This window comes from Lygodium microphyllum, chromosome 19 (genome assembly GCF_053477565.2).
Source record: "Lygodium microphyllum isolate KBCC chromosome 19, Lygodium_microphyllum_v1.1.10, whole genome shotgun sequence".
NCBI classification, from domain to species: domain Eukaryota; kingdom Viridiplantae; phylum Streptophyta; class Polypodiopsida; order Schizaeales; family Lygodiaceae; genus Lygodium; species Lygodium microphyllum.
The window spans coordinates 8,301,624-8,326,851 of NC_141153.1; the positions used below are offsets into that span (position 1 = coordinate 8,301,624).

Here is a 25,228-nt window from a genome sequence, read left to right on the forward strand (position 1 = left end):
AAATTAATCTAATAATTGTTTCAGTGCTTAGAAAAATAATCTAACTGGCCAATAATTAAATTGGCTAGGCATCTTCCACTCCCAAGTCTCTCTATGTCATCTTTGACCATTAGAGCTACGTTAGGTACCATCTCTAGTGTTACCAACTGACACTTATGGCCAAATGAATGACCTAGATTAACAATGGACACCAGATACCACCAAGTACCTGTGCAACATAACTTATAGCAACTTTTGCCTTTGACATACCGTGATTTTCTCGGGTCCCGGGCTCGTAAATTTACTCTAATCCCAGTTGCACCTCACATGTGCAACATTTACTTAATCATGTGATTAAAAATTAATCCACATATTAAGTGAGGTTTAAAAAATACATGTCCTCATAGCAACCCATAAGGCATCATAGTCAACACAACATTGTGCACTATTGTTCAACCATTCCATATGCCCAACATATGCTGAAAATTACTAGCCAACATAACATAACATAAGACTCACAAAGAATCCCAAAAACATTGTTAGATTATCATGTGACATGTCTCTTTCTCATGAGCTCAACTCATTTGGCAAAAGCAGCAAACCATAGTATAGCAAAAACCAAGCATAAACCATGGCTGAAACATCAATGGCATCATAAGACATACTACTGTCCACAAAACCAACTGAATATTAATGATCATACACTGAAAACCAACATTTGATAATCAACCCCTGATGATCATTAACTGATGCTACACCAAGCATAGCCAATGTCATACCAAGATTACACGCCGAGCATAATGGATGCAAATGTACAGTTTTAGAGCTGCAGTGAAAACCATACCAATCTACATACCAAACATAGTGACTAGTACACTGAATAGTGATTTCCTCGCAAACATACTATTCAGCTATAATACCCTGAATGTATGTTGAATACATTCGAGATCCACTACTTCTAGAGTTGTCCATTACTAAGGAGCAAAGGTGCTATCTCCCTCACAAGCATCAGGTAATACTCTAGACCTCTGCTCTGTTTAATCTGATTGAGCCCGAACTAAAGTCGGCTCTAACTAAAAAGCATCAAGGTAAAGCCGCAACAATTGAGGATGGTCTATCAAGTCATCCTCCTCCATCCATTTGACATCCATTGGTGAATAATTTTGAAACTTCACTAAGTACCTTCTCGAACCCTTACCCTTGATCTTCCTCTCTTTGTGTGCCAAAATCTACGCACGTACCAATATTTCATTACTTTGAAAATAGCATAAGTAAATACAACAAGGACAAATTTTCCTTTCAATTTTACATCCAAAGTATGAACTTTGCCTCCATGGAAGAGAGTCACAATCTTACCATCATGAGTATCAATCACTGCATGCACACGATGATACCAAGGCATACCAAGCAAGACATCACATCCTTCCAATGGAGCAATAAAGAACTCTTCGCTGTCCACATAACTTTGAATGTGCAAATGAAGCATTCCAATGATAGGAGTGACCAGCTCTGCATGTCCCTTGCATGCCATACCAATCTCACCCATGGCCCATGGCCCCCATCTCATCCTCTTTGATGCCTAAAGAGGCTGCCATATCAAAAAAAATGAAATTTGACCATGCCCCTGGATCAAGAAAAATCAATGCATGCTGATCTTTGATTTTGCCCCATGTCCTACAAAGTTCAATAGTATCTTGATTAGGCTGATCTACCACTACATCAAGCACTAAACCAACAGTGGTTTTGCCTTTCTTTCCCTTATTATCATCCTTTTCAGCTTGCTGTTTATTAGGACAGTTGCATGCCATATGTCCTTTCTATTCACAAATATAGCATTTATTTGCAGCCATTAGCTCCTTATGTCATGCATCACTTTTCCCACTCTTTCTCTGCGATTTGTTCCTCTTTCCAACCCTATTTTCAGATCTACCCTGATTTTCAGCTTTATTTTCAGATCTACTCTTTTTCTCAGCCTTTGCCTCTTTGACATGTAACTTGGCATCATCATCGTGGAATCATGCATCCTTTCCATGCAGCAATGTGCCAGTTGTAGTAGCAGTTTCTACATGCTGGAAACAGTGGACTTAATGCAAAAATGCCGAATACCCTTTGGCAAACCACAAATATACTTCTCCACCTGCTCATAGAGAGGTATTGTGCGATAAGAAGTAACTAGCAACAATGTATCCCAAAACTTCTTATTATACCGATCCAAGTTCTCGCAGTCTTTGGAATTCAACTAATTCCAAGCTATCATAATGTCTACTTCAAAGGTACTTGTCAAACAATTTGAAGCAAACATTTGCTTAAACTGGACCCAAGTGGTAGGTGACTTCCCTTGAATAAGAAGTATAGACCACCAAAGCAATGCATTTCCCTTCAAAAATGTAACTGCCTGGCGTTTCTTAGATGCCTTTGTGAAGTTGCCTCCAGAATAGCCTGCATCAAACTGTTGAATGAAAACAATTGCTTTCAGCCTATCTTGTGCACCATTGAAATACTCAAACTTCACACTTTGCAACCTTCAATATAGTCCTTCAGCAAACCTATGGGAGTCAAGTTATCATAAATGGGCTGTTGCAAAAAGGGTGCGTTGGTTGTATTTGCATAAAAACCAGCACTGTTTGAACCAGCACCAAATCCTTCTGCTCCAACAGTCCTTAGGAGTGCCAATACATATCCATATGGCCTGCTTTGTGCCCCAAGCATCATGCCTATGCTGCCATACATGGGATTAGGCATTTCACTTGCATTACCTGGATACATTGGGTGTTGTGAGCCATGTGTTGGCTGCTGCATACCATAGGGATTTGTGTCATACATTCCCATATGCGGTGCCTGTCTAACCATAGCATGAAAAATGGTACCACCACCAAAGTATCCTTGCTGTCCCATGCTTGCATGTGCATAATTGCCTTGCTACCCATGTTCCCATGGATTGGCACTACCAAGTTGGCCATGCATTTGCACTTGCTGCCCCAAGGATACCAACTGTTTGTGCTCATCAAGTATTTTGGACTCTTCTAAAGAAGGCTTAGGCATTTCCTTCGGTTCTTGTGGTTGGCCCGAAGCTGTAGAAGGTGTCTTTTTCTCTTTGCCTTTGTTGTCCTTCTTTGGGGCATTCAAGAATCCAGTAAACTAGGGATCCTTTGCCAATTCAGCAAAAAGATTTGCTATTGTACGCATTCGATCCTTGAAGCTATCATCAAATTCTTCAGCCCCTTGCTGGTCATCAGTCTCTTTATGCATTGAAGTGCCAACATTTGGGTCATTTCCCACATTTTCAGCATGCTGTCCATGCTGAGAACCATGCATCAGTCATTGCATTTCCGCCTTCACCACGTGATTGACCAAGGAGTGATGCATCCTCTTCACTTGATCCCGTATCACCATGTGAAGACATGCTTGCTGTAATTCACTGCTGAGAACAATTTCAGCAATAATGCAACAGTCCCAAGTTGCAATCAAGTACCACAGGCCCACCAATTCAAAGGATTTGATGTTATCCCAGCAATGGAACCATGAAACCAGCCTTCCTTCCATGGATGGGTGGTAAATCCCTGATTACAACTTAATTACAAAAGCAAACAATAAATGCAAATCTGAAAATACAAATTTACCTACTGATCTGGACAATGCATATGCAAATGGCCCCAAAATTGGTACCCCTTTCAGTATTTCTTTAGCTTTATTGAAAAAAAAGTTGCTTTACAATGGGATTCTCCCAATCCCCTTCCCAATCCAAACTCCCCTTGCTATCCAAAGTGACCAGCAAGTCTTCAATTTGTTTTGCCCCTTGATTCGGGCACTTCATTGGCCTTCATCCACTTCATAGTCGATGGAAATGCCCCAAATTCAATGGCTGGCTAGTCCTCCACCTGAATATAGCTGAAATTCACTTTCAATCCTGAAAACTTCAAGACTTAGGGCTTCCAATTTCTGGCTTTTCCCGAGATTGCTGCTAAACCCTAATTTCTACTGTAAATTATAGTTTACAATAGAGAAATTTGCAAGTTCTCAACCTCCAAGGGTCCAAATGCTGAGATCTTCGGAGCAAGGCTGTGAAATGGCTGGGAGATGAGAGAGAGAACTGTAGAGAGAAAAATTGGAGTTTTGTCGCAAAGAATGACTGAAAATCAGTCAAATGCAACTACTGCCTTCCACAACAGCATTAAATGCTATCATCTACGATTGAGACATCCAAATCAGTTGTCACTTTGTACCTAGATGCAATCGCCCAACTGTGGAGGGTCTGAATCTGCAATCACCTCCTCAAAACTCACTCATGGCTTGCTGCAATGGTTAAAATAGGCTGGCCATGGCTGCTCACAGCTCTCCCACATTTGCTACAGGAAGAATGATCTTGTTTTTCCTCTTCTTTAGCCTTTAACTAGCCTGTATGGGCAAGTTTGACAAGTGGCAACCTTTCCAAATGGTTTTTCCAACATTATCCATCATTAAATATTAATTTACTGAAAATTAATCTAATAATTATTTCGATGCCCAAAAACATAATCAAGCTTGCCAATAATTAAATTGGCTAGGCATCTTCCACTCCCGAGTCTGTCTGTGCCATCTTTGACCATTAGATCGACGTTACGTACCATTAAACACCACATCCCTAATGTCACCAACTGACACTTATGGCCAAATGAATGACCTAGGCCAACAATTGACACCAAATACTACCAAGTACTTATGCAATATAACTTATAGCAACTTTTGTCTTTGACATCTTGTGATTTTCTCAGATCTCGAACTCTTAAATTTACTCTAACCCCAGTTGCACCTCACAAGTGCAACATTTACTTAATCATGTGATTAAAAATTAATCCACATGTTAAGTGAGGTTTCACAAATACATGTCCTCATGACAATGGCAATCTAGACAAATCCTAGATAAAGAGCTTAGACTTCTTAATGATCTCTAACTAGGTGAATGAATGATCATGGTTCTAGCATAGCCCATGAAGGTGTTAGATATTTCTTGTAAAATCAAAGGCATTACTCCCACAAGGGGAGCATAACTAGGGGCCACAAAACCTTAGGACCCAAAATAGGGGTTGATAACTCCCACACCTTGCAACTCAATACAATGTACCTCGAGTTTCTATTAGCTTAACTACTCTAGCCCACATGCTAGACCCACATAGATCACCCTTTTAACCATCCGATCACATAGACACTAAAGTCAAGACCTTACTAATATCCAAGCTCACATATGGCTTCTCCTCTAATGGGGGGTCATAAACTTTGAGCACCATTGATTATTAGTGGCACCTTACAAGGGTGGAACATGGAGTATATGTAACAATCAACTCATCCTACATCAACATCCAATGTCAAGCATTGATAGTTTAATGAGCTCGGGATGGGTTTTGAAGAATGATACTCTCCAACACCCCCTCATCTTGCTTTCACGAGACAATGGCTATTAGATAACCCCTCCGCTCATTGAGCATTTGTTGTATCACAACTCACATCCTTGATTAGTTTATTTTGTTTCTCCGTTCAATGTCCATCCATCTCTTTCTTATTCATTTGCATTGTCTAAGTCAATATATTAGTTCTATGTGTACACTCTCAACGTCTTCTTTGCAAACCCTAGTGTATTCTAACACTGAGAGGTAAGATTATGTTGCATAAGATTGGACCATGCAGTGTAACTAGACCTAGTGAAGAAAGTTTTATTGTTAAAGGCCAACCTTGCCTTAGCAAGTAGAATGGTTGATACCAGTGGTCCCCCATATCTTCACTCCATCTCTCCACTAGAAAAATGAGGGTAAACATCACTATATGTTGTTAAAGTTGCTATAGGTGTTGCATGGTAGGTAAAGCTCTCCATCGGTTGGATGGCTATTAGAGCTGGATGGAGGTAGGATTGACTTAGCATATGCATGAAAGCAACCTACATAGCACATGGGTAAGTGGTAGATAGGGCACTTTAAGGTTGGATGGAGATTTTCTGCACTATAGCTAGCTAAGAGTAGGTGTAAAGCAAATTGTACGCAACTAGAGTTGCTGGCAATGGAGCACCAAAAGGTAAAGTAGAGGCATTCAACACGTGAGCTTTTAAATTTGGAAATGCTTGAGAAGAGATGAGTGGAATGTGAAAAATAATAAGAAAGATTAATGATAAGTGAAAAATAAGGAGAAGATAAGTTATAAAGATCTAAGAAAGGAGCTTATGATTAAAGCCCTCTACACCTGATCATAGTTGCCAGGGGTTTCAAAAGCACGAGGTATGGCACAGCTTTTAAGGGTTTTCATACGAGTTTCATAAAATGTAAGACACAAGTTTTATTCAACATGAAAAATATCAATATTTAATAGGCATATAAATATGCTTCAAGTTCTCTAGCAACGTACATCAAAGTTGATTCATCCTTGCATATAAAATACAATCAAATATTCAATAGACCAGCAATTTATATGCCATCCATGACCAACCATTACATTGGATAAATAAGAAGCATGATCCCATAGATGAATAACAACTCAAATATACCTTGTCTCTATGAAACATCAAAATGAATCCATGTTACATGAGAACAACTAATTAGAATGTCTAAATGATAATGATACCCTTCTCTTCAAACCCTAGCTCTTGAGTCCTACAAAACACTTGAGTCAAACCTCATCAATGTCCAAATCCTCATCCATATCCATCTCCTCATCTATAGACTCATTGTCATTAGCCCCATCCTCCATACTAGTACTACTCCCAAAAGACTCACCTTCTTTTACCAACCAAACCATTTTTGGTCTAATACTAAACACAACCAAATGCCTAAAAGAAGGGTGCCTCCATCCAAATATTACCCAATAGAGCGAGCAAGAGCCAACTAGCATGTTTTTAATGCACAAATAGAATAGCTCTCCCAAGCCAAATGAACAATGGAGTTTGATTGCACTAAGATCCTCCTCCTCAATAACCCTACTAAAGAGAGCCAACCGAGTATTGGAGTGTGCAATTTCCCAAACTTGCACGAGCATATACCATGTGAACTTAGGGTGTCCAAACAAGTGACAACCCTGCTGAAGAGAACCAATCGAGTATTGGAGTGTGCAATTTCCCAAACTTGCACGAACATACCATATGAGCCTAGGCAGGGTTGCACTCGTAGGTCGAACGGACAGGTTCGAACCATACGAACCGTACGGTACGCATCCGTACTGTTTCGTACGAGATTTTAAACATGTTTTGGCCATGTATCCTGCGGGGCAAGGCGAGCTATCCAGGGAGTTTCTACGCGAAACGAGCTGGGGAAAAAGGCGCAAACTGGGCACGATTGATCATTTGCGACACACACACACTCTTACAAGTCTCGACTCTCTCCTCAGCCCTCCCTCTTGTCTCCAAGACTCCAAGGCTGCATCAAGCTCCCATCCCCTCCCAGCTCCCTCTTCCTTTCTCCTCTTCCCATCTTCTCTTGAGTCTTCCTCCCATCCTCTCCCTTTTCAAAGTTTGTTCTTCTTCCAACTTTCCAAGTTTCCCCAATCCCCTCCCTCTTCAAGGCTCAAGCATCATCTCACTCTCTCCTCTTCCCCCCATCCCCTCCCTCTTCAAGCATCACAGCCGATCGGAGTGACAAGTCTCAACTCTCTCTTCTTCATCGAGCCTCCGGCCTCACCTCGGCACCATGACACGCGAGAAGCATGAGGCCTTCAACTTGCACGCCATCCATGTGGAGAGGGACACAAAGAAGTCCAACTTCCACAATTGGATATGCAAGTATTGCAAGAAGAGCTACACAAGTGGTGCGACCTGGCTTCTCCAGCATCTTTCCAAGACGGGGGGGGCAAGTCGCTCCGTGCAAGTCGATCCCTCAACACATTGCGGACAAGATTCTCGCCAAGATGAGAGGGGGATCCACTAGAGGAGCAGGTGGCGGATCGGCGGCAGCGGCATCTACACCTATGCCTACTCATGAGGAAGCCTCAAATGTAGGCCTATCTTCGACCGATGCGGGTGAGACCTCTACCATTGGTGGTGCCGACTCCACATCCGCTTCAGGCTTCGGCATTGGCAAAAGGCAAAGGTTAGAGGCTCATGCAATACCGAAGAGGCAATCCTCTCTCTCTCTCAAGCTCCCGGTCATACACGTGGATCGGTTGCCTTTCTTAGAGAAAGGCAACGACAAGCCGATGTTGAGATTGCACGCACAGTGATCGAGTGCAATCTTGCATTCAACATCCTAAAGCATGAGCAATGGAAAAAGATGGTGAGAACCATCGCCAATGTGGACCCATGTGAAGGATGGAGCGGCGTCTCATATAATGATATGAGGACGAAGAAGATTGATGAAGAGGAGAGGATTGATAAAGCCCTTGATCCTATTCGGGCCGCATGGACCAAATACGGTTGCTTTATTCTCACCAATGGATGAAGTGACTGTAAGAAACGAGGTATCATCAACATACTCGTTTCATGTCCACTTGGCACATATTTTTTGCAGGCCGTAGACACCGGCAAGGGGGGAAGAAAAATGACCAACCCATTCATCTACTGCCACATTCGGCAAGCTATCATTGAGGTACACATTGTCTTTTAAAAGTTGCTTTCATATTTCATGAATCATAATTAGAATTTTCAAGTCATGATTCATGATTCACCTCTCCCCGAAGCTTTTATAATTTGTGCCATGTATGATGTGCTTGTAGGTGGGCCCGTTGAATGTGGTACAGGTTGTGACCGACAATGCATCCAATTATCGGCACATGGGCCGTTTGCTTGAGGCCGAGTTTCCTTCGATCGTGTGGACTCCATGTGCAAGTCATTGTTTGGACTTGCTCATGAAGGACATCGGGAAGCTAAAATGGGTGAAGAGGGTGGTACACAAGGCTACATCTATTGTCACCTTCTTCACGGTGAAGGTGAAGGTGCTTGCGATACAGCAAACTTGAGTTGAAGAAGCCTTCTTCAACTCGGTTTGCTTATATGTGGTTATTGTTGGAGCAGCTTTATGAGGTGCGGTCCGCCCTACACCAAATAGTGGTGTCCACTCTATGAAATGAGTGGGATGAGCATGAGATAGAGGAGGCAAAAGCCATGTAGTGGTTGTGCCTTGATGAGCAGTCTTGGCAAAAAGTCCGTGCCATTGTGATTGCCGTGACTCCTTTTTCTAGGGTGTTGCGCATGATTGATTGCGAGGGGTCCACCATGGGCCTTCTCGTTCACTTCTTCAGGGCGGCATTGGTGGAGGTACAAGCTTGCACGATGATCACAGATTCTCAGCGTGCATACATCATAGAGATAGCAAAGAGGAGATGAGCATGGATGCATAGACCCATCCATGGTTTTGTAGCATTGGTGCGTCCGGCCTACAAGTCGCCGATGATCATGGATGACAGAGAGCTCCGGTCAGATCAGCTTGCATATTTGACTCGTGTGGTCCCTATAGATGACCACAACACAGTCCTAGAGGAGCTTGGATGCTATGCAAATCAGAGAGGACATGTGGCATTTTCTTCTCCCACTTGTTGGAGAAGGGAGACACTTGTAAAGCCTCTATTTTGGTGGCAAAATTTTGGATATGCGCTGGAAACTCTTCAGCCCTTGGCCATGAGAGTCCTTGCGCAGGATTGCTCTTCGGATGCATGTGAGAGAAACTGGAGTGCCTATTCTCTCATTCACACGAAGATTCGCAATCGTCTTAGCACACGACAGTTAGAGCGGCTAGTCTATTGCCGCACTAACTTGCGCATGATGAAGGCCATGATGAGTATGGGTAGTCTAAAGCATGTAAACACCTAACCATAAAATGATAAGTCAAGTTTAATTTTTAAATTTATTGGTTTCAACTTGTTACTTTATAGTATTATACTCAACTATTTAGTATTTATAATCTATTATCTTATGTGCATTGTGTAGGTGAATGTTGATACATTCAAGTTGACGGGCGATACTCTTGCGAGTGTACATCAGGAAGTCGATGAGGAGGAGGAGCAGATCTTTGCAGAGCTCATAGCAGTAGACACCCGTGACACTCATAGTCAGTGTGCTCGTGGGCGAGAAGTTCGAGTTGCCAGCAAGGACATGGTCATTCGGTGCCCTCCAAGATCGACAAGGGGTGGTTCAGGTGGTTTGCAGACATATATGAGGCAGGGCTCTAGTAGCTCTCGTCCAATCCCTGATGATGACATTCCCCCCTTGCCTACAGTTAGACCGTCATTGCCTAGGAACCCATCATTTGATGATGATGGTAACCTTATCAGCGAGGATGAGTATGAGAGTGCCTCATCATCGAATGATGAGGAGTCATCTTCAAACTCTCTTGATGAGCACTTTGATGATGATGATGATGATGATGATAGTGATGCCTCATGAGTCATCCTACCCTCTAGGCCTCAGCTCTCTCGAGTCTCACCTTTTTGTATCTACTTAGTACTATCACTGATGATTGTATCCAGTTTCACTCATTGATGATTGTATGATGTATCCAGTACACTGTACCGTTGCCCGCATGTTTGTTGCTCGCATGTGATTGTGAGGGCTTTTTACCTCATGTATTCAGCAAATTTAATAATGGCACTGCTAGTTTCACTTTAAACATGTGTTCTATTATTTATAGTTTTAAAAAAAATAAAGTTAATTTTTTTTTCATACTAATATTGTACCGTACCTTATAAAATCTTAAGGTACCATTTAGTACCGTATTTTATCGTACCGTACCATATTGTACTTTTCGTACTTGACAACTATGAACCTAGGGTGTCCAAACAAGTGATGCACCTAGCAACACTTGAACCTGCACAAGTATTATCCATCCACTAGGCTACGACTTTTGGAATGACCGTGTTAGCAGACTTGTCTATGCATGTTCTAGTGGGCTATGTGAAAAATACTCACCTACAAATAACAAACACAATCCTACAACAGAACACAAACTAACAAAGAACACAGTTAGGCTTAGGGTAACTCAAAGACAATAAACACTAAAGAAGATAATGAATGAATAATGAATGTTGAATATATACAATGCTCAATATAGCAAAAACACTATACAAAGGTGAAATACTAACTCTTGAACTCTCGTGTCTCAAGGACCGAGGCAAACAATATGAGTTGGAGAGTGTGTCATACTCTAATGGATCCCAAAACGCAACAGCCAACCTCCATAAATATCTAGTAGCAACAAACACTGTCATTTGAGGTGGGATCAATGTCAAAGAGGGCAAAAATTAGCAAACACAAGCCAAGGTGATGATGTAACAACCTTGCTGCAAAATACGTACAGTATGCTAATGTGACAATTCAATACAACAAAACGCAAGTAGATTTGACAAGTGATAAGCTGGCGAAACCAATCACTACCAAGGTAACGAGTGCTGAACAATCCAAGTAAAACCAACCTTCTTCTCGGATAGGGCATAGAATAACCTAATTAAGCACTTAATTTCAGCAATTAATAACAAAGCATAAATTGAAATGCACACATTAACATAACAATCTTAAAGAAACACTCGGTTGGGCCCCAAAATTAGCACCCCTTTCGGTATTTCTTTAACTTCGATTGCTAATGGACACTGTACAAGTTGAGATTCCACAATCTCCTTTGTTGATCCAAAAGCCCCTTCTTGTACATACGATCAGCAAGCAATTTGGACCAATTGCCCCTTGGTTTTTACCCAAGACTTGCACAAATGGAACCACCAACTGACAAAATGTTGCCCCAATTTGCAATGGATAGACAGGCATCTAAAATCCCTATCAATTCCATGAATTTCACGGTACTGATTTCAATATATGATGTTGTATGTACAACAAGCAATTTGGGCCAATTGCCCCTTGATTTTCACCCAAGACTTGCACAAATGGAACCACCAACTCGCCACATGCTGCCCAAGTTTACAATGGATAGGCTGGCATCTGAAATCCCTGTTAATTCCACGAATTTTAAGTATTGATTTCAGTATATAATGCCTTCTCTTGGTGGCACAAGTCCCAAGGTGGCTGTCCAAGCCCAATTTTTACAAAAATTTAGGGTTTACAGCAAAAATCCTCCTACTATCCATCAAATTTGACTAAGATCTAATGAGAATGGCAAAGAAGTGCTGAGATCTTCAAAGAAATTACTAGAGAAGGTGAGAGAAAGCTAAGATGAGAGAGAAATCTGATTTTCTTCGCATGAAAACCATAAAATTTGCATGTTGTCTGCTCCAGCCTGCATTTAATGCAATCACAGGCACCTCCAAATGTTGCTTGATTAGCAATGCTATTGACAGCTCCTTGAATGTGTCTCCTTGTTGACTCTTGCCTCTTGAGGCCCCCAAATGGCTGTCTTTTGCAACAAATTGTTGTCCTCTGATCAAAAAATGAACCACCAACTCTCTTTCTCTCTCTCCCAAGCTATAAACTAATTGAATGGCTAAGACCCAAACCCAAAAACGTTTTCTCAATTTGCATGGGCATTTTTGCCAAGTGGCAATCTTCTAAACCCATTTTTTAGCATTATCTAACCATTTAATTATTTCCAAAAATAAATAATCCTGAAAATCAATTTCAATCATTCTAACCTTGCCCAAAATTAAATATGCCCATCCATAATTAAATTGACTAGGCCATTTGTAATATGGAGTGGTCCTCGACCTCTGTTGATCCTAGCATGAATTAATTAATTAATGCTAGTCCCTAGTATTATGACTAACACATATTGGTCAAAAAGCTGTCATAGGGTCAAAACTGACACCAAATGACCCCCAAAGCCCAACTAGCATAATTTATCATAACTTTAGCCTTTGACACCCATTCTATCCTTGGGATCCTTGGCTTATTACCATGAAATAATTGCCATGTGCATCACATGTGCTAAACAACCTTACACATTTGATTAATAACTTAATCAAATGTTATCAACAAGATTAAAGCATCTTAAATTTTCACATCCCCATGACAAACCTCCCTCTTAAAATCCTTGCAATCGTCCTTGATTGCACTACATTGTGCCAAAGGAAAAGGATATTGCAGTGGAATTTTCACAAGGCATCACACTCATAACATTAGCCACTATTATCCAACCATGCCATATACCCCAAACCATCACAAAATTTCCAACCAACATCTACATGATACAAATGTGAAATATAGTCCAGAGCTGTTGCTAGAAACGCATGGATACATCCATAATTCATGTTTCTCAATTGTTCTAACTTCACAACCATGGTAAAGCATATTATCGACATAAACCATGGCTAAAACTGTTAATGGCATTTACTAGCATGCTGATGTCCATGGAACCAACTGTAAACCATTGAAAACTAAGTATAATCTGATCATTTGCTAATCTAAGAACTAATCACAAACTATTGCAAATGTAAACCCAAGCTGATCGCAAACTGATTGCAGAATCTGATGAAAAATTGATGCACAAATTGATACAAAACTCATCCCAAAAGTGACCATAAATGGTTCTCAAACTAATTAAAAATTGAGAAAATTTGATCTCAAAACCGAGGTAAAAGCTCATGCCCAACTAATCATGAACTGATGCATCTTGCTATCCCAAAGCTCTCAAAGATGATTTCCTCTTCTTGCCTTTGCTGCCCTTCTTTAAGAGGTACAAAAAGCCCATGAACCAAGGATCATTTGCAAATAGCATAAATATTTCAACTACTATCCTTAGCCGATCTTTAAACTAGTCATCAAATTCCTCTTCTTCTTACTAATCATCAGCTTCTAAAGGCCTAGAGGGAACCACATTTTGGTCTAAACCAACATTATCAGCTTTTTGTCCATGTTGTGTGCCTTGTCCAAAATCAAGCATTGCATTTTCCCCAACACTTTGTGAATTTTCAGATTGAGAGGCATGATCTTTGCTTGATCCCATCTCACTATCTGAAGACATTTTTGTTGTAATGCTCAGCTGAATACAATTTCAGCACTAGAGCAAAGCTTTTGAACTTCAATCAGGTACCTCGGACCCACCAATTCAAGGGAATTGATAGTATCCCAACAATGGAACCTTGAAACCAACCTTCCTTTTGAAGACACTAACTGAAGAAGAATGCTGATACAATGATGATGCACTAATCAATCCCTACACAGAGCCCAAAGTGTCAATGATGAGGACACCACATCAAGCTAATGACGATGGCAACAGCATCAAGCACGGAGCGTCTAAGTGTCAGAGTGTGCATCTGCAGGGGAAAGACTGAAGATTGAAGAGTGTGTCTGCCAAGTGGGGGGGGGGGGGGGGGGGGGGGGGGGGTGTAGCTATAAATTGCAAGAGCACCAAAAAACTAGCCGTCTTGATCCAAGAGCGGCCATAAATGCTCGCCGACCAGCAATACATATTGGTCACAGAGAAAGAAATGCCAAAAAAATACACCCCGAAAAAATCCAAAATGGCAATGACAATGTCTAGCAAGTGTAGGCGGGCTTGTAAGCAAGCTAATTTGTGAGGACTTATAGGAGAAGCAAGAAAGTGAGAAACACCTGAATCCTACATTAGTTGTCAGTACCAACAGGAAATTTAAAAAAGTTCGTCTTATTGGGAGGGAGACTACTGTCTAGTCTCTAGTACTTGTAAAGGAAGAAGGGGTGGAAGTAGGCGACGAAGTGGAAGAAGTAGTTTCATTCATCAATGGTGGTAGGGAAGCTAGAGTAGGGCAAGGAGGAGGTAGAGAAACCGAAGACAAAGAAGGGGTGTGGAGAGGCAACCTCGAGGGGAGAAAAGGAACTGAGGGGGTTTTTTTTTTGTGTGTGTTGCGGGGGCGCGAGGGGAGAGGGGATCGATAACGAAGAATCATCTATAATAGAACCATCAATTAGATCCTCAAAGGCTTCAAGCATCATTGAAGATCACATCCTTGCTCACCTCAATCTTTCGTGTCATCGGGTCATGTAGAGTCAATAGCCCTTCGTGATAGAGCTGTAGCCCACAAAGATAAGCTTCCTCAACTTCAAGTCAAGCTTCATCTTCCTCTTCTTCTTGTCCACATGGACTAAAGCATCACAACCAAAGATGTGAAAATGAGACAGAAGGCTTTCGACCAAAGAAAGCCTCATAAGGAGTCATGTCCTATAATGCAAAAGCCGAGGAGCAGTTACAGATGTGAACCACAGTAGCCACTACCTCACCCCAAAGGATATGAGGAAGATCTCGATGCTCTAACATCGATCAAGCCATCTCTAGCAATGTCCGATTCGCACACTCCACCACACAATCTCTAAAGATGTGTTCAGATGGGTATACTCCACCTGTAAGCCATGATCCTTATAAAACTAAGAAAAGAGGTTAGAACTAAACTCACCACCATGATCTGTTCATATCCACGAACTTTAGAACCACTCCGTGTCTCCAGAAATACCTTTCAATCGCAAAAACGGGAGTACACCTCATTCTTGTATTCCAAAAAATAAGGCCACACATAACAACTGAAGTCGTCGATGATTACAATCAAATACTTAGCCTTCCCAAGGGAGATTGTGCCCATAGGTCCGCAAAGGTCAATGTGAACCAACTCAAGCGGGGTAGAAGCCCTCCTAGTGTCAACCTCGGGATGCAATTGCCTATGCTGCTTGCTCCTCAAGCAGCTAGGCCACAAAGTGTAAATAGGAGGAAAATCATGAAGTCCCTCTAGCATCTTTTTCCAAGAAGCCCGTCTGATCACATCAAAGTGAAGACAACCATAATGAGCATACCAAAGCAGCCCAAGCTCATGGAAAGACCTTGCGGCTAAGGCTGTGAGCATATAAAGCACATCCTCCTCAAAGACTATCCAAAGAAACAGTACCTATAGAAGCGTCCTCCACTGTCACAGCATCGTGTGTAAAGACCACACGGATACCAAGCCGTGTAAGACCATGAACAGACAATAGGTTTAAATCAAAATCTAGTAGATAGTAGAAGAAGACTACCTATCAAACAATAAAGGAATAGTCCCCACTCCACGAACGGGAGTTGTAGAGTTGTCACCAATGGTGATTGTGCCTCCTCTACCACTCAGGTCCTCAAGCCAAGCCTATCTATAGGTCATGTGAGAAGAGACCCCATTGTCCGAGCCAAGTCTATCTATAGGTCATGTGAGAAGAGACCCCATTGTCCGAGCCAAGGCTTCTCATGAGCCAAGCCTATCTATAGGTCATGTGAGAAGAGACCCCATTGTCCGAGCCAAGGTTTCTCGTGAGTAGAAGAAGCAAGAGTTGTATCCTCCTTGACAAATACATGCACAAAAACAAACTTTGCCCCCACCAAGGCAGCCTTTGAATCCTTCTCCTTAGGCTTCAAATGGGGATACTTTTGCCGGCACTTCTCCTTGGGATGAGTGCCCTTCCCATAGTGTGGGCACTTGGGCTTCTCCTCATCTTTCTTGTCCTCCTACTTCTTGTCTCTGAACTGTACCTTCTTCTACTTCCCTCCACCTGTACCTTCTACTACTTCTCTCCACCTGTACCGGTAGTAAATGCCTTGGTGGAGCCAAAACTATGGGCCCCAACCTCTTTGAGTCACTCGTCGTGCTCCAAGACAAGTGGAGAAAGCTTCTCCCATAGAAACATCTCGCAAGTCCTCGATGTGATAAGGCTGGTGTAGAATACATCAAACCGAGGAGATGGCAACTGAGTCAAAAGGATCATAGTTATGTCTTCAAAGGATATCATCCGACCAAGAGAGGCAAGCTCACCTCTCATGTCCTCCATCTTTGTGATGTATCCTTTGTATAGAAGGAATCATCAAGACTAAGCATCCGCAACTTCTTCTCCAAGGAAATCTTGTGGGCAAACATCTTATGCTTATACAAAGACACAAGCTTCTTCCACACTTCCACCACGGTCTTCAACTTGCGAACATGCACAAGTACAGAATCCTACAAACTCATAAAGAGAGGCATAGTTGCCTTCATACGACGTATGGACAGGTTCGTACCATACGATTCATTCAATACATACTCGTACGATACCTACGAATTTGTACGATACTTTTGGTGCATGTTGGCTACCCATCTTGCAAACAAAAATTGGTTATACAGCACAATTTCAGCACATTTTCGTGAGGGCCCAAGGCAACATTTGGCAAAAAGAGACAGGTTGTGGACTTGAAGCTCGTTTACACACTCTAGTTTCTCTCGAGTCTCACTCTCTCCTCAAGGCTCATCCCCACCCTCTTATCTTCAAGCATCAACCTTTCATCCTCTCCCTCTTCAAGCATCATCCCCTTTTTCCCCCATCCCCTCCCTCTCCATTGTTCTTCCAAGTTCCCCCTGTCCCCTCCCTCTTGAAGCATCATCTCTCTACCCCATCCCTCTTGGGTCTTCAAGCCTCTAAAGCTCTCATTCTCTCCTCTTCCTCCCATCCCCTCCCTCTTCAAGCATCATCGTGATTGCCGATTGGAGTGACAAGTCTCGACTCTCTTCTCTCCGTCAAGCCTTGCCTTGACACCTTGGAAGTTGGCATCATGACATACGAGAAGCATGAGGCCTTCAACTTGCATGCCATCCATGTGAGAAGGACACAAAGAAATCCAACTCCCACCACTGGACATGCAAGTATTACAAGAAGCGCTACACAAGTGGTGCAACTTGGCTTCTTCAACATCTTTCCAAGACAGGGGGGGCAAGTTGCCGCATGCAAGGTGATCCCTCAACACATTGCAGAGGGGATTCTTGCCAAGATAATAAGGGGATCCACTACAAGAGGAGAAAGTGGTGCATCGACAACAACAACCACACCTATGTCTACTCGTGAGGAAGCCTTAAATGTAGGTGTATCTTCAACCGATTTGAGTGAGGCCTCCACTATTGGTGGTGTCGGCTCCACATCCACTTATGGCTCCAGCATTGGCAAAAGGCAAAGATGTGATGCTCATGCAACATTGGAGAGGCAATCCTCTCTCTCTCAAGCTTTCGGTCATATGCTTGGATCGGTTGCCTTTCTTAGAGAAAGGCAATGACAAGCGGACATTGAGATTGCACGCATGGTGATTGAGTGCAATCTTGCATTCAATGTCCTAAAGCATGATCAATGGAGAAAGATGGCGAGAACCATTGCCAAAGTGGGCCCATATGAAGGAAGGAGCGGTGTTACAATGATATGAGGACATAGAAAATTGATGAAGAGGAGAGGATTGATAAAGCCCTCAATCCTATTTAAGTTGCATGGACAAAATACAGTTGCTCCATTCTCACCGACGGATGAAGAGACCGTAGAAAACAGGGCATCATCAACATACTCATTTCATGTCCACTCATCGGCACATATTTTTTGCAGGCCGTAAATACCAGCAAGAGGGAACGCAAAACGATCAGCACATTCATCTACCGCTACATTCGGCAAGATATCATTGAGGTGTACATTGTCTTTTTAAATTTTAAAGTTGTTGCTTTCATTATTACAATTTTTAATTCATGTCCCCTCAAAGCCTTCCTTATCATGATTATAAATTTGTACCATGTATGATGTGGTTGTAGGTGGGCCCGTCAAATGTGGTGCAAGTTGTGACCGACAATGCATCCAATTGTCGACGCATGGGCCATTTGCTCGAGGCCGAGTTTCCTTCAATAGTATAGACTCCAACTGCAAGTCATTGTTTCGACTTGCTTGTGAAGGACATTGAAAAGCTCAAATGGGTGAAGAGGGTGGTGCAAAAGGCAATATCAATTGTCACCTTCTTCATGATGAAGGTGAAGATACTTACATGTATCGTAAGCATAGCATGCTTGAGTTGGAGAAGCCTTCTTCAACTCGCTTTGCTTATATGTGGTTGCTATTGGAGTGCCTTTATGAGGTGCAGTCCACCCTACATCAAACAATGGCATCCACTCCGTGGAATGAGTGGAATGAGATAGAGGAGGCGAAAGCCATGAAACGCTTGTGCCTCGATGAGCAATTCTAGCAAAGAGTCTATGGGATCATGATTGCCGTAACTCTCTTTTATAGGGTGTTAGGTATGAGTGATTGCGAGGGGTCCGCCATGGGCCTTCTCATTCACTTCTTTAGACCAACATTGATAGAGGCACCAGCTTGTACGGTGATCACGAAGTCATAGCATGCACACATCATTGACATAGCAGAGGAGATGGGCATGGATGCGTAAGCCCATCCATCGATTTGCAACACTATTGCATCCGGTCTACGAGTCTCCAACAGTCATGGATGCTAAAGAGCTCCGTTTTGACAAGCTTGCATATCTCATTCATGTGGTCCCCGTGGATGACCATGATACAGTTCTAGAGGATCTTGGATGCTATGCAGATCAGAGAGGACACGTGGCTTTTGCCTCTCCCACTTGTTAAAGACAAGAGTCGCTTGTAAAACCTCTCTTTTGGTGGCAGAATTTTGGATATGCATCATAGACTCTTCAGCCTTGACCATGAGAATCCTTGCTCAAGATTGCTCTTTGGGTGCATATGAGAGAAATTGAAGTGTCTGTTCTCTCATGTCAGAAGATGACATACCAGCGAGACAATAGGGTTTGCGGGGAGGAACACGGAGTGAACTGGGCAAACATGGAGAAGAGAAGAGAAGAGAGAAGAAACTTTGATAAATGGAATGATGAAGTTCCAAATCATGGAGTGAATGTGATACAAGGGAACAAGGGTGCCGTAGCACAAGGAAGATGATAAAGACAACCACGAACCACAATGTCCTCCTGAAGGGGTGTGAGGGCAGTGGAGAGACCGGAGAGAAGAGGTAACGGACTGAATAAATCAGCCACCATAAAGAATGAGAGAGAGAGTGGCCTATAAATAGGCACAGTCAGTCTAGGGTGGCCCCCTTTTTGGGGCTGCAAACCCTAAACACAAAACGCAAAAACGCAACCTGAGGGTGAAGGGTGAAGGATTTCTCAACACCCCCTCTCAGGCCCAAAAAGAGAAAGAAGAGAAGAGTGAGGTGGAGATGGAATGCTACATGCTAAAGAATGCTCATGCAACAGGTGCCACTTGGACAATGTCCCTCGTAGGGAAATTGTTCGCTTGCCCAAGCGCCCTTATACAAAGATGATGAAAACATGCAATGCATAGGAGGAATGTCGAACTTTATGTGATGCCGAGAACCATAAGAATATGCCCGTACTTGATCTCAAGATTTGGCTCCATACTAACCAAGTGACCAAGGCAAGAAAAATAGGAGAAAAAAGATGTAGAGGATCCCTAAGATCCAAGATTTCCACCTAAAAGGCAACCTGCAGTAAAGAACAGTAGACAGAGTGAACTAGAAAACTTGGAACTCAACCTCAGGAGAGAAACCACTAGCTCTATGTATCCATGCAAGAAGGAATACGAAGGCCTCATTACCAAGTTGTGGGTGAACCTCCAAGGCCCCAATCTAGGTAGATCCTCAAGATCCCGGGAATCGATAGGTGAGATGGCCGCTAGAAGGAAGCCACCCCATCCAAGGGTAAAAGAAGAAGGTAAAAGGCCTCTGCCAAGGTGTGCAAAGGACTGACCAGTGGGTGGGGACCCCCGGTAAAACTGGAGAAATAGGAGCCCCCTCCAAAGTCGCGGTAGATGTAGATGCCCCCTCGAAGGGCAAAGAAATATCATCCCCCTGTAAATCCCCCTCTGAGGTAGATAGGGAATTCAAAAACGCATGGATCACGGACTCTGAAATGTCCGAGGATGAAGGAAGTGCCGCTGGTCGTGCCAAAGAAGGTATCTAGGGTAGTGAAGAACTCCCAAAGGTGGCCTCTCGAACCAAAGTAGGCGAGGGTAAAGGCTGGAGCTCAAACTGAGCAATGAGTGGGCAACACTCGCTGCTTCTCAATGAAGCGAACCGGAAAGCCGAAGAAGAGGAAGGAGTCGAGCAGCCACTGTCTCTTGAAGAAGCGGAATCTCTAGGAGATGGTATCAAGCAATCATTATCTCTCAATGGAGCGCATCGCAGAACCGCAGGCCATGGTAGCCACTGTACCCGAACATAGGTGGGAGAAGACTGTTACTGACATTGCGATGATCTCCAAGAAGTCGTAGTGCCAATCAATCATCCATGTGCTTGAAAGGACTTAGTGCGCATCGGATGCGTCTTATTGCCTTGAGCATAGTACTCTGATAGCCGATGCAAAACGATATCTATGGCCCAAAAAGGAGAGGTAGCAAAGGTAGTGCCAACTGGGAGACGCATATACTCCGGGGGGTGGGGAGCAAAGGTCGAAGTCGGCAAGCATCGGTGGTGTGTCTGGTGATGCCACAGTAGGAGCACCCAATAGTCTGTCATCTATTGGTAAAGAAGCCATGGCTACTAGTGTGCCTTCACTAAAGAAGGAAGAGGTCAACCACGAACCATGAATTGCAATGTCCGCCTCAAGGGCTAGGAGAGCAATGGAAAGGCTGGAAGTGAGTTGTCAGTGGAAGGAGGATGTGACCAATAGTAAGAGGTTGCAACCAGTAGAAAAACGCAGGTGAGGAGAGAGAAAGACTAAGAACGCAAGAAAAACCAACAGTAGCAGCCAGCATGCTAAAATCAACTCCAAACAATGTGTGATAGGCTGGAAACATGCGGCAGACTGTTGTAGACAGCAATGGCCAGCTTGGACCGCGACGTCCTCTGCATTCGGGGTGTGGGCAGCAAGCTGAAATACCTGAAATCTGCAAAAACGAGATTGCTTTCTGAATGGAGAGTGATCAACAACAATCGCTCTACTGTAAACAGCTGCAAACTACAGGTGGAAGACTGGAAATAGGTGCCAAATTGTGGATGACAGCAAGGGACAACCGAGACTGCGATGTCCTTTCCAAAAGGGGTGTGGTTAGCAAGCCGAAAACACCTAAAACCTGCAAAAACGAGATTTTGATGCAATGGAAGAAGAAGAGAAGTGGATGCCAAACCTACCACCGGTCTTTGTCGTCACTGGAGTGGAGGGTCTTTGCCGCTGTTTGAGCAGACCCAGCTCTAATATCATGTCAGAAGATGACATACAAGCGAGACAATAGGGTTTGCGGGGAGGAACACGGAGTGAACTCGGCAAACATGGAGAAGAGAAGAGAAGAGAGAAGAAACTTTGATAAATGGAATGATGAAGTTCCAAATCATGGAGTGAATGTGATACAAGGGAACAAGGGTGCCGTAGCACAAGGAAGATGATGAAGACAACCACGAACCACGAACCACAATGTCCTCCTGAAGGGGTGTGAGGGCAGTGGAGAGACCGGAGAAGAGGTAACGGACTGAATAAATCAGCCACCATAAAGAATGAGAGAGAGAGTGGCCTATAAATAGGCACAGTCAGTCTAGGGTGGCCCCCTTTTTGGGGCTGCAAACCCTAAACACAAAAATTAAAAAAGTAAAAATGCAAGCTGCGGGGGTGAAGGGTAAATTCACACGAAGATTCGCAAACAGTTTAGCACACAACAATTAGAGCGGCTAGTCTATTGCCGCACTAACTTGCGCATGATGAAGGCCATGATGGCCATGGGTAGTCCAAAGCAAGTAAGCACTTATCATTTTGGTTAAGTCAAGTTTAAATTCGTTGTTTTCATTGTTCAATTTTATACAAATTAACAATTTAGTATTTATAATCTTATGTCAAGTTATGTGCACTATGTAGGTAAATGTTGATACATTCAAGTTGACATGAGACACTCTTTTGAGTGTACACCAAGAGATTGATGTGAAGGAGAAGATCTTTGCAGAGCTCTATAGAGAGCTCATAGCAGCACACACTCGTGACACTCGCAATTAGCATGCTCGTGGGCAAGGAGTTCAAGTTTGAGTTGCAACAGTTGCTAGCAGGGGCGTGGTCATTCGATGCCCTCCCAGATGGACGAGGGGTCATTCAAGTGGTTTGCAGACATATGTGAGGCAGGGCTCTAGTAGATCTCATCCCATGCTTGATGATGACATTCCCCCCTTGCCTACAGTTACACAGCCATTGCCTAGGAAGCCATTATTTTATGGCGGTAACCTCATCAGTGAGGATGAGTATGAGAGTGCCTCATCATCCGATGTTGAGGGATCATCTTCAAACTCTCTTGATGAGCGCTCTGATGATGATGACAATATATCACGGATGATTATATCCAAATTGGCAAATTCCACTCATGACTATTGAGTCCCGACTCTTATGACAATTGTATGATCATTGATGTATACAGTATCATGTATGATTGTTGATCTCATTTTGTAATGGTATTGTTGTAGCCTATTTTCACTTTAAATATGTGTCTTCTCATTTATAGTTTTTGAAAAAATTAAGTTAAATTCTTCTTCGTACTAATATCGTAACATACCTTATAAAATCAAAAGGTACCATTTAGTACCATATTTCATCGTATCGTACTTTTCATACTTAACAACCATGGAAAAAGGATCAGGCTCATGAGTTCAGCCGATCCCACAAGGCTACATAGTCCATAGAAGTTCCATCTACAAGATCCTCCTTAAGACAGGGAATGGAATCTAAAATAAGAGCCTAAACATTGAAGGTGTCGAGTATGCACTCCACCTTACATGACCACAATGAATAGTTTGAACCATCAAGTTTGTCTTCTTTGGAAAATGAAGTTAAAGACATGCATCTATACGGAAGGTATCAAGATGGCATCTTCACTGAGGACGGAGCCTTCTATGAAAGATGAATAGAAGGGAGACGGGTGCAATTGGGGGACTGCTCATGCCGACTATAGTCACATCTCCGCTCGGAAGAGTGTCTGGAAAGAAGCTCGTCCATTGAGTTGTCAAAGCTCATGAATTGATAACACATCTTTTAATCAACAATTAACCAAAAAGTTGTATTGGATAAGTAAACAACTATTGCTTGCCACCATGAGATTGTCACTTGCCCAAAAACTATCACCCACAACACAAAGATGTCACTAAGGTTGAGAAAGCTGTGGTCTACAAAAATATGTTGCGGCCTGCAGTAGGGAGTGAACACCAAGAAAAACGCAAATTTGCGTCTTGGGCAAAATGCAAAAGTATATGTTGCCTATGCAAAAAAGTTGCTGCCTAGTCCCTAGAGACTATCGCCTAGCTGCTTGGGATAACCATCAGGGCAATGCACCACATGTTCGGGCTATAAACGCAATAAACGCAAACTGGAATCTAAGTTTTGGAGATCTCGATTGCTCCTCCGCGATGAAAACCCGCTCTTCTGCAAGAAATCTCCAGATTATTTCCTCACTTAGACTTTGATACCATGTGAGAGTGTGCAACAAAAGAGAAACACGAACACGAAGGAAGAAAGAGAGAGAGTGTGAGTGAGAGAAAGCAGAAGATGAGAGAAGAATATTGCACTGACTGAAGAAGAATGCTGATACAATGTTTATGGACTGATCAGTCCCTGCATGCAGCCCAAAGCGTCAGTGAGGGCACCAAATCAAGCTGATGACGATGGCAATACCAAGCACGGAGAGATGGAGTGTCAGAGTATGCACCTGTAAGGGGAAGTTTAAAGATTAAATTGTGTGTGTGCGCCAAGTGAGGGGTGCATCTATAAATAGCAAGAGCACCACAAAACTGGCCAACTTGATCCAAGAGAGGCCATAAATGCTGGCCGACCCACAATAAATGCTGGTAATAAAGAAAGAAGTGCAAAAAAAATAGGGAACATCCAAGAAATTTCAGATGGCAATGACAATGTCTGCCAAGTGTAACCTGACTATGAAAAGTGATAGTTGGCCTAGGAATGCACACAGGAAGCCAACAAATAATGAAAATCCACCTAAACTGCCAAAGCTCCTACGTCTCCGTTTAACTCTGACAATAGCTCACAACCAAGAGATGACAGACTAACATGACTAACACAGGTAGGCTAACACTAATTATAGCAAGCATAAAATTCACATAAACTAAAAATGCACAATTTATCACTTTGATCTTGGACATTGGACACATTGCTAATCCTAAAATTGATGCCCCTTGCAACATTTCTTTATCTTATATTGCAAATGGAAGATATACAACTAAGATCCTCCGATCTCCGTTAATCCAAGTGTCTCTTGGTATCAAAACTAACCAGCAAGCCTCCAAACCAATTTCCCCTTAGTTTGCTTGGGGCTTGGTCTTTACCTTGCTCCTTGAAAAACAATTTCAACCCCAAATATGATATTGGTTGGCTAGCCCCTTAAATCTTCCTAAAATTTCTTACTTTCAGCTAATGGGATTCAAAACCTAGGCCCTCGATTCTGAGCACACATCTCGAGGCAACTGTCAAAACCTTAATTTATGTCGTAAATTAGGGTCTACATCAAAGATCAATTGAAATCTCTTTCTCTAAAGGCTCAAATTGCTAGAAATGTTGAAAAATGACAACTCGCTATGGAGGAGAGAAAAGAGAGACAATGAGAATGTGCTGAAGCAAAAGAGTGGAGT

The 25,228-nt window shown here is 42.8% G+C and overlaps 1 protein-coding gene and 1 pseudogene across 7 annotated transcripts in view; one reads left to right on the forward strand and one right to left on the reverse strand.

Moving 5' to 3' along the window:
- The window catches only part of LOC148019538 (uncharacterized), a 63,906-nt gene that overhangs the window by 9,764 nt on the left and 28,914 nt on the right, over nucleotides 1–25,228 (reverse strand). The window contains exon 2 of one of the 7 annotated variants that reach the window (XM_087701038.1): nucleotides 11,028–11,107. The exons of the other annotated variants lie outside the window; for them this stretch is intronic. Within the exon in view, the coding sequence (XP_087557164.1) occupies nucleotides 11,060–11,107 (48 nt within the window). The 3' untranslated portion in view covers nucleotides 11,028–11,059. Of the gene's footprint in view, nucleotides 1–11,027; nucleotides 11,108–25,228 lie in introns of those variants that run through there. 7 annotated transcript variants of the gene reach the window in all.
- Nucleotides 8,665–10,309, forward strand: LOC148019539 (uncharacterized; annotated as a pseudogene).